Source organism: Colossoma macropomum, unplaced genomic scaffold (genome assembly GCF_904425465.1).
Source record: "Colossoma macropomum unplaced genomic scaffold, Colossoma_macropomum, whole genome shotgun sequence".
NCBI lineage: Eukaryota > Metazoa > Chordata > Actinopteri > Characiformes > Serrasalmidae > Colossoma > Colossoma macropomum.
Window position 1 is genome coordinate 15170500 of NW_023494794.1, and position 10667 is coordinate 15181166.

Sequence of the window (10667 nt, forward strand, 5' to 3'; positions counted from 1 at the left end):
ACAGTATGCACTATGAATTACGTCTTCACCATCTGCTTTGAATGAATTTCTGTTATGAGATTAAAGACCCACGTACAGACTCTTACAGTTCTAATGTCTCTCTATCTCTCTCTCTCTCTCTCTCTCTCTCTCTCTCTCTCTCCTCCCTCTCTCGCTCGCTCTCTCTCTGTAGCGTCCCCATAAGTCGATCCACCGCAGGAGGACTGATCCCATGGTCACTCTGTCCTCTGTACTGGAGAGCATCATTAACGACATGAGAGATCAACCGAACGTACGACACACACACTCACACACAGTAGGGTCGGGCTGGATAACGGAAATAAAGTAAACCGCTGAAGTTAAAAACAACGACAGTATTTAAAAATCATGACTGTCACAAAGTTCTGTTCTACGTTTATCTAGTACCACCTTGTAATGGACACTGAGGCCAAAAATGTATATCATAGTAAAATAATCTCAGACAGTTTCGGTGTAAATCACAGTGTAGTACATATCTTCAAATAAAACCATGTTAGATGCTTAAGTAAAGCTATTTTTGTATGTTAACAGACAGAGGCTTGTTATTTTGGGATGCCCCTCCACTTTTCAATAATAAACAGTAACAACCAAAGTAAACCTGAAACATTTTTAGAGAGTAAAATAGTAAAAACAAAACTGACCAACATACAACAACCATTTAGAGGAGACTTACATCTCAGAGCACAGATTCAGATATTTGGTGTTAAAGCAACAGAAATATAAAAATAGACTTGTTCTGTGGTGCTTTAAGCTGAGCTCTGCTGAGCGACACTAATGCTAGTGTAGAACAGTGCAATACAGCCTTGAATACCGTTTGGCTCTACAGTGGATACGAGGCCTGTGTTCTCTCTCTGTCATATACTGACCATTCTCTCTCTCTCTCTCTAACGTTTCAGACGTATCCGTTCCACACCCCGGTGAACGGTAAAGTGGTGAAGGATTATTATAAGATCATCACACGGCCGATGGATCTGCAGACGCTGCGGGAAAACGTCCGGAAACGGCTCTATCCCTCCAGAGAGGAGTTCAGAGAGAGCGTGGAGCTGATCGTCAAAAACAGCTCGACTTACAACGGTACACAAACACGCCCACACTCAGGGCTTTTAAATGCGGATTTATTTTATTGCATTTAAGTAAGATTGGGCATCATGTTTCTTATCACCAGGTATTTTGAACATTGACGAACAGTTTTCAGTAATTCAGTTTTCAGTGATTTCAGTAAATATCAGTGTTGTTTTTTCTCTCAGGCCGACATTAAATCCACGTTACTGTTTGTGTTAATAGGAGTGAAGCATCCTCTGACGCAGGTGGCTCAGGCCATGTTGGACCTGTGTGATGAAAAACTCAAGGAGGTCAAGAAATGCCCTCAGTTTCTGTCTGTCTGTCTGGCTGTCTGTCTGTCTATCTATACATCAGGTTATCTGTCTGTCTACCTGCCTGTCTCTCTATCTGTTTACCTGTCTGTCTGTCTGACTGTCTTGTCTATTTGCCTATCTGCTGTCTATCTTTCTACCTTCCCACTTGACTGTCTGTCTGTCTATATAGCTATCTATATCTGTCTGTATCCATCTGTGTGCTTATTTGTCTATCTCTCTGTTCATCTGTCTATCTATCTACCTGCCTGTTTTTCTGTCTGTCTATCTGTTTATCTGTCTGTCTATGTGCTTCTCTGTCTGTCTGCCTGTATGACTATCCATCTGTGTGCTTATCTGTCTCTCTGTCTGTCTATCTGTTTATCTGCGCATCTGTATCTGTTTATCTCTCTGTCTGTCTTTGTCTGCTTGTCTGTCTGTCTGTCTAACTCTCTCTCTCTCTCTATGTCTTGTAGAAGGAGGAGCGTCTGGTGCGTCTGGAGAAGGCCATTAATCCTCTGCTGGACGATGATGACCAGGTCGCGTTCTCCTTCATCCTCGACAACATCGTCACACAGAAGATGATGGCTGTCCCTGACGTAAGTGACCACTTCCTGTTTCTAAAACTCTGAAAACCAGAGGGCACGTACATGCTTATAACTCATAACTCTCTCTCTCTCCTCTCTCTCTCTCTCCTCTCTCCTCTCTCTCTCTCTCCTCTCTCTCTCTCTGTCTCTCTCTGTCTAACTCTAACTCTCTCTCTCTCTCTCTCTCTCCTCTCTCCTCTCTCTCCCTCCCTCCCTCTCTGTAGTCATGGCCGTTCCATCATCCCGTGAATAAGAAGTTTGTTCCTGATTATTATAAAGTCATCGCGAACCCCATGGACCTGGAGAACCTGCGCAAGGTAGGAGAACCTCTCTGTGCTCTGAGAGAGACTCTGTTTTCTTGAGCTGTTTTAAATGAGTGAGAGTTTTTCTAATTTACATGTTTGCATTAACATCCATCAGAACATCAGTAAGCACAAGTATCAGAACCGTGAGATCTTCCTGGCGGACGTCAGTCTGATCCACGCCAACAGCGTCAAGTACAACGGTGAGATTACAGCCTTATTTATTTATTTTATCTCCGTTGTTTTAAAGGACACGTAATAGAAATTACAAGTTTGATTATTTTGACTTTGTAAGCTGCGTCCGTCATCTTCTACTTGGTTGTGCGTCACCTCCATTTAATTACAGCTGTGATGTAAACAGAGTGATTCAGAGTGATTTAGTGTGAAATGGTTCAAATGTCTATACAGTGGTGGTGATAGGAACCAGGGGTCGCCATGACTACAACACAAATGTAGACATTCAGCCTACAGCAGTTTAGCTCCGCCCACTCTCTGTAGGATTTGGGACATTATTTCTTCAAAATAAGCAAATGAAAAATGACTTTGAAAACCTTTAATTTGGAGTCTATGAAACAGTTTCTTTCCCAAAATTTTTAACGACTCTCTTTCTTAAATTCTGCAGGTCCTGACAGTCAGTACACCAAAACCGCTCTGGAGATTGTGAACGTCTGTAAGCAGACCTTAGAAGAGGTAAGAGTTTGTGCGGGTGCTGTACGCTGTGTGGAACAAGTGGAGTTAATGACTTTTATTTATGAACTGGTGATATTCAAATTGTGTAATTAACTTCTTACCCCACGTCTTTTCCAGAAAGTCTTTGCTGGATATCAGGAGTCTTATTAGCCATGTTAGATATTAACCACAAGAGTCTGTCTCATTTTGAGTCGCTGACTAGTGTAAAAAAAACACATGTGCAAGCATTATCTGAGACAGGCAGCAGATGGTGCTGTTCACCAATAAATCACCCTCATGCCTTCCCAGCACTACCAGAATAAGGCCAACGCATAATGAAAAACACAGAAACTCATTTATTGAAATCATGGGTATTTTTGTGTGTGTGTGTGTGTGTCTGTCTGTCTGTCTGTCTGTCTGTCTGTGTGTCTGTGTGTGTGTGTGTGTGTGTGTGTGTCTGTCTGTCTGTCTGTCTGTCTGTCTGTGTGTGTGTGTGTGTGTGTGTGTGTGTGTTTGTGCTCGCAGTATGATGAACATCTGACTCAGTTGGAGAAGGACATCTCTACAGCTAAAGAAGCTGCTCTGGACGCTGCTGACCTCGAGAGTCTGGATCCACTGACCCCCGGACCATACACACCTCAGGTACACACACACACAGACCATACACACCTCAGGTACACACACACAGATCATACACACCTCAGGTACATACACACACACATTTCAGGTTCACACTCACACACACCCACACACAGACCACACACACCTCAGGTACACATACACACACCAGACCACACACACACACACCTCAGGTTCAAACACACACTTTTTCTTTCATTTAATTCACTTCTTATGTCCTCTGCTTTTGTGTTTTTTTTTCCCCTTCATTCTTTATTTATTTTCATTTTTCCTCTCATTTTCCTTTTTTCCTTTCATTCTTTTATTTTTTTTCACAATTATTACGATTTTTCTTGTTTTTACTTTCTGCTCATGTCTCTCGTAAATCGTTACTTTTGCTGTTTATTTTTTCTTATCCTCATTTTTTTCTTACTTTCCCTTCCATGTATTCATTCCTGCTTTCATTCAGTAAATTTTTCACATTTGTTACTCTTTCTCTTCCGCTCTATCTTTACATCCATATTTTTCCTATTTTTTATTTTTACTGTTTGTTTCCTGTTTTTCTTTCTTTCTTTCTTTCTTTTTCTTTCTTTCTTTTTCTCTCTCTGAGCCTGATGTTTGTGAGAACAGTGTGTATGTGTGTGTGTGTGACTCTGCAGGGTGATGCTAGCCTGTTAGCCGAGGCTACGCTAGTTCCTCCCATCCCTCAGAAACGAGGGGGGCAGGTACTCCTCTATCTCTCCTCAGCATCACTCCATTCATCCATTAGCCCGTCTACCACCTCTCCATCCCTCTTTGTGAACCCTGTAATCTGTTCGTTCTGTTTTTCCTCGTCATTTGTGTATATCTTTTTATTTCTGTTTTTACGCGACAGCTTCAGTAACAGCATGAACGTCAGTTACGCGCATCAATAATTTACTCCGTTCTGAATCATCCAGCTCCCCACTTTCCTCCACTGCATGGCTGTTATTTCTCAATTATTTTTCATTCTTTCCTGCTTTTTCCCCCCATTCATGTCAGCGTGCTGATATCTGTGATTGTGTCTGTTTCAGAGTCGTGGACGTGGCCGAATGGGGGAGGAGGAGTCTGATGTTGATATTGAAGGATTTGAAGAGGACGATGACGGCAAACCCAAAACACCTGCTCCGGTAAATTCAGTATATGTGAATCAATTATATAATGAATCGAAGACCTTTGTGGGCCAAAAATTGTGCACCTCTCTTTTGTCACAGTGACACAAGTACACTGGCAAAATCCTAGGAATACCATAGCAACTTTCTGGTAATGTCCTAGCAACCACCTGGGATACCATAGCACCCATGTAACAACACCATAGCAATTGCCTGGAACACCAGTGCAACCACCTCGCAACCTCTCAGCCATTGCATTCCGTTTCAGCCATCTAGCAACACCCTAGCAATTATTTGGGATTCCATAGCAACACCGTAGCAACCGCCTAGCAACACACTAGCAACCACTTCGGATGGCAACCAGTTAGCAACCTTCTACCAGCCACCTGGAATACCACAGCAAACACCTAGCAATACCCTTGCAACCATCTGGGATACCATTGCAACACCCTAGCAGTCACCTAGTACACCATAGCTACCACCTCTGAATTGCGTAAGCTGTGCAGGAACTGCATTTTCTTCAGGAAACTGACTTTTCTAGATTATAATGCTTTATAACAGTCTATAATGTTCATATAATCCACACAGTCAGTCTAACAGACTGTAATACACTACAGGAAGTGTAGGGGGCGATATGGCCTCTCCTGTTTCATTTAAAAAGCTCTAGAATGTTCATATGATCCACACAGTCACTCTGACAGACTGTAATACACTACAGGAAGTGTAGGGGGCGATATGGCTTCTACTGTTTCATTTAAAAAGTCTCTATAATGTTCATATGATCCACACAGTCACTCTGACAGACTGTAATACACTACAGGAAGTGTAGGGGGCGATATGGCTTCTACTGTTTCATTTAAAAAGCCTTTATCATGTTCATATGATCCACACAGTCACTCTGACAGACTGTAATAAAGGTGAATTGGATAATTGCGATGCTGGTGGATGATTGTGGTGATGATGTTTTAAGGCTGAGGAAGGTGACCTGGATGATGATGATGATGATGAGATGCTGCTACCGCCACGGCGAAGGATGGATGAGGATGATGAGGAGTATGATGAAGGCTCAAGCAGACCAGCGCAGGCCAGTGTTCTCTATCAGGACCTGCTGATGTCGGACGGAGAAGACGAAGGCAGCGACGAGGAGGGAGATAACCCGTTCTCCTGTAAGTATAGCTGTGAGTAAGAAGAGCTGAACTAACGACAGTTTATCAAATTCTTTGCTCTTCCAGATGAAGATAGTCACTGAGCACTACTACATAAGAGCTCCATAAAGTAAACTAGGATGCTGTGTCGATGGCTGTTTTTATGATTACTTTCTAGAGAGTGCAACATATGTAAACATAAGCTAGTTCAGAAGCTAACACTGTTAGCATTTATGCTAGCAGCAAGAGAGCAAGTGTTTTTGCCTTCAATTTTACACTCGACAGAGGAAAAAAGCTTTTTTGATTCTTTACATGATTGTGTAAATGTAGACATTTGTAGGAGAACACAACAGTATCTTTTCATATTAGCCTAAGTTAAGCTAACTGGCGAGCAAGTAGAGGTTGGCGAAAAATCAATACAATATTGGCAATATTGTATTGATACATGGATGCCAAGTATTGATATTTTACTATGTTAGGGCTTTTTGCAGTCATGGTTTTGTTACAACTGGGGAACCAGGAAGAGGCCGGACTCCTCATAAACCGGCACTGACTTAGTCCTAATTTGTCCAATATAAAGTCGTCTGAGATGTTAAATTTATATTTTCATATTTGCAGAATTTTTATCACATTCAGTCAGGCTCACCGCTGTCTTTCGTCTTCCTATCTGTCTGACTTTCTAGTGTTCTTTAGTATATATTTGAAGTTTTAATCTGTTCTGTGTAAACAAAGTCTTTGGAAGTGAATTTTAAAGCTGCACATTATGAGATTTTTGCTGTTCAAATTTCTGTTGGAATTTGTTACATGAAGAGATCATTTCAGCTGCGTTTTTTAAATGAGTAGTTAAATCTTGCCCAGTATTTTTAAAATAAATTAACCAAAAGCAAATGTTAGTTTGTCCTTATTTGTTTGTGTTTGTGTTTTAATGTGTTTTTGTGTAATGAGGTTTAGAGTCTTTGTTTTGGTCTGTTTTTCTCTCATTACTTCTGTGGCTGTCTGTGCTGCCCATCACAGCAATCCACCTTTCGGAGAGTGGGAGTGACAGCGAGAGGGAGGTGGGGCATCAGGAGAACGCCCGCATGGGAATGGAACAGGAAGAGAGCATGATGTCATACGAGGGGGAGGGGCCATACGAGGATACGCACATGGAGGACAGCAACGTCAGGTCAGAAAACACACAGATGTCCTGCACATCTGTGGATTAATGGTGTGCGTGTGTGTGTGTGTGTGTGTGGTTCTCCGTCTGGAGTGCAGTTTGCTCTGGTCCGATGTTCAGCCAGGTTTGTTTGATGTGGCAGGTTTTTTTTTTTGGAATTTTCAGTGTATCTGGAATCTTTCACACAGACACTTTATTACCAAGAGACACTTGTCTTGCTAGATTAATTCAGCTCATTATTAAAGTGTTCTCTAACTTCCTCTTTCAGAATTTTAGTGAAATTTATATGGAAGCCCATTTGCCCAACTGAGAAAGAAATAGCCATTTAGTGCATCATAAATTCATGTTTCCCATAATTCAATTAATTATGACTTAGTATCTCATAGTTATTAGTTAACACATCATAATGAAAATATTTTTTTTTCATTATTATAAGATACTAAGTCATTATGGTATTATGTCATAATCGAGATACGAAATCATAAGTGAGATACTGTCATTAGATATTATATCATAATTGAGAATGTCTTAGTTATGAGATACTAATATATATGAGAAATGAGATGGTAAGTCATAAGTGATAAATGGATACAGAAAACAGATATTTATATCAATTTAAGATTTAGTATCTCTTAATTATGACTTACCATCTTATAACTATGACTTAGTATTTCATAACAATTAAAGAAGTTCTCAGTTATGTTATAGTATCTAATGACAGTATCTCAGTTATGATGGTATCTCATAATTATGATTTAGTATCTTATAATACTGAAACAGTTCTCACAATTATATTATTTTAAGATACTAAGTCACAATTATGAGATCATGTGACCTTTTTTCCCCAAGTGGTACAAATGAGCTTAGTCAAGTGTGTTGGAGATCTCAGGTTTGATTGCTCTCTTCTGCATTTGGATTAGATGAGCTTCTTATTGCAAAATATTGATTGATAAGCCATAATATAGCTGAAATTATGTCCTTTAGAATATTACAAAGACAAATTCTTCATTATACACACAATTAAATAGCTCTAAAAAACAAATGATGATAAAACTACTTTTAAGTGCTGTATGTGTATTATTTTCTGTAAATAATGATGTTAGTACAGAGGAAACATATGGGTTTTACAGTCTGTTCTACTTGAGCTGCTACATGAAAAGTGTGCTATAATTAAATATGTATATGAATTGTTGTTATTAATAGTAGTGTCAGTATTGTTGGCAGTGTTATTATCTGAGATGGTCTATACATACTAATCTTTGTCTTTCTGTCTCAGTTACGGCAGCTGTGATGAAGGAGACAGTCAGCGTCAGGGGCGGAGCTCCAGCCCAGGCGGAGTGGAGGGGGTGTACGGAGTGAGTGAAGAAGAAGAGGAGGAAGAGGAGGATGAAGCAGAAGAGCGAAGGAGGGGCCCAAGTGTTCTCAATCAGGTCCAGCTCAGCGAGGACGAGGAGGACAGCGAAGAGTTCAGATCCATCGGAGGAGACAGTGACATGGACTCAGATAATTAACAACACATTAACACAGCAGTTCGGCTGCAGCAGCAACTTTTCCTGCTCAGTCACTCGTTCTGTTGTGTTTGAACTTGCGCTGATCACAGATCTGTACATATTCTACACTGTTTAGTGCATCATGCAACACAAGTGATGATTCCTCATTTAATGTGGAATTACAAACGTAAGCGATTTAGTTTGTGTTTTATAATTCTGTTATTTTTTGTATGTGAGCCAGTGAATTCTGTGATCTGGAGAGTCATTGGAAATAAAAGTTTGTGTTTCAAAACATCACATTCTGAAAATATTTGAAATAAATATTCAAGCCTGGTCTCACAGTCAAACAGTGTGAGGGACGTCACTGCAGTTCAGCAGGCTGGATTCACTATTTGGTAATTTGGTTGCAATAAATGTATAAAATGATTTGATCGTGATGCTCTAGAGCTTTTAGATCATCAGTAGAACACTGTAAATACAAATGGAGAAATGTTAGATGAGATGAAGTTCTAACAAAATTATCATCCAGAATGATTTTTTATTAAAGTTACATAAATTTACAAAATGAAGTTGTAATAAAATGAATGGTCAAAATGATATTCTATTAAAATTTATGTCAAGAATGAAGATCTATTAAAATTAATGTCTTAAATGATGTTCTAATAAAATTAACGTTCAGAATGAATTTCTGATAAAATAAGCGTCCAGAATTAAGTTCAAATACAATTGTTGTGAATGAAGCTTTATTTAATAACATCCTCAGTGAAGTTCTAATATAATTAACATCCAGAATAAATTTATTATTAGAATTAATGTTGGGGCTTTAAGTTAATTTGTTCAAATTCAAAATCGTCCAAAATAAAGTTCTAATAAAATTAACATCCTGAATGAATTCCATTAAAATTAATGTGCAGAAATAATTTCTATTCAAATAATCGTCCAAAATGAATTTCTACTAGAATTATCATCGTACATGAATTTCCAAAATCAAATTCTAATAAAATTTTAATGAATTAAGTTCTAAAAAAATGAACATCCAGAATGAAGTTCTAATAAAATTAACGTCAAGTGCACAAAAACTCATCTCTCACATTGAAAATAAAAGGAAATAATTTTAATTATTCTGTTATTCACACTGCAATTCACACAAACATTATTTTATCTGTTCCTGAATCTTGTAACAGACATTATCATATATCTGAGCTTGTATGTATCAGTTTTACAGTGACTCAGTAAAGAGTCCTGCATAGAGCTGCAGCCACTGTTTTCCATTCCTAACAACTAACCGGAACACTTCTTAAACTACGGCTCGAATTCACTGTCAGTTATCTAGAACTTCTAGAAGGACTACAGCAACGTTTCCTGTTCTTCTTATTGTAAATTGTTAGTGTGATTGGTTAACATGCTTAGTAGCTAATCTAACATCTAAGGCCTTCTGTCCAGCTTCTAAAGTTCTAACCAATGGGAGAACAGCTTGGCTGTATCTACCTACATATCACACAGAGAACGATCCTGATTGGATAGTGTTCTGTTGGGCGTTTCAAGATTGTTTCCGACCAAAACTGAACAATGAAATGAGTAATAGAGTTTAAACACAATAAGCATGATGAGTCTATTAAGCAAAAATCAAAAATGATATATTTCACAGAAATCATTAGACCTTCTCTGAAGATCCAGGAGGACCTGAGGGTTCCTCACTGTTATACATGGTTAAGTGGTTAACAGTGGTTATTGTTATATATCCAATATTTATCATGGACTGAAGTACAGACGCAGTTCAGGCTACTATTTTTAGCTGCGCTCATGTACTTTAGTCCATATCTATAGGTAACAGTGACTCATACAGTGTCAGACCAGGTAATGAAGTCTATTAGAGATCACAGGACGCAGACTGAGACCAGAGTGTAGGTTACAGTGAGGAGGACGTCAGTGACTGAAGTAGCGAACAGATTTCTGTATTTTCCTCGTTTCCTGCTGCAGAGACTGTAAACAACTTCCAGTTTCCCACCAACAACCATAAACATAACAGCTGTTACCATAGTCACCACTGTTCAGTCTGTTGTTTTATATACTCCTTACTAACTGACAGTCAGTTAGTATGGATTTAGCATATCACTGCTGTCCGAACAAAACCTTGTATCTCCATTTTTGTCATTTTTAATCATTTGAAAATGCCTGTTGCTCTTTGCATTGTGTTCAA

The 10667-nt window shown here is 39.2% G+C and overlaps 1 protein-coding gene across 3 annotated transcripts in view; it reads left to right on the forward strand.

Annotated features, from left to right (window-relative positions):
- The window catches only part of taf1 (TAF1 RNA polymerase II, TATA box binding protein (TBP)-associated factor), a 42267-nt gene extending 33503 nt beyond the window's left edge, over positions 1-8764 (forward strand). For 2 of the 3 annotated variants that reach the window (XM_036580345.1, XM_036580347.1), the window contains 13 exons: positions 173-271; positions 915-1092; positions 1303-1370; positions 1847-1969; positions 2182-2274; positions 2378-2462; positions 2882-2949; positions 3454-3570; positions 4206-4271; positions 4599-4694; positions 5647-5842; positions 6836-6986; positions 8254-8764. In XM_036580345.1, the coding sequence (XP_036436238.1) occupies positions 173-271; positions 915-1092; positions 1303-1370; positions 1847-1969; positions 2182-2274; positions 2378-2462; positions 2882-2949; positions 3454-3570; positions 4206-4271; positions 4599-4694; positions 5647-5842; positions 6836-6986; positions 8254-8488 (1575 nt within the window). In that variant the 3' untranslated portion in view covers positions 8489-8764. The remainder of the gene's footprint in view (positions 1-172; positions 272-914; positions 1093-1302; positions 1371-1846; positions 1970-2181; positions 2275-2377; positions 2463-2881; positions 2950-3453; positions 3571-4205; positions 4272-4598; positions 4695-5646; positions 5843-6835; positions 6987-8253) is intronic. The other variant, XM_036580346.1, reaches the window with a different exon arrangement.
- Positions 8765-10667: the final 1903 nt, after the last annotated feature.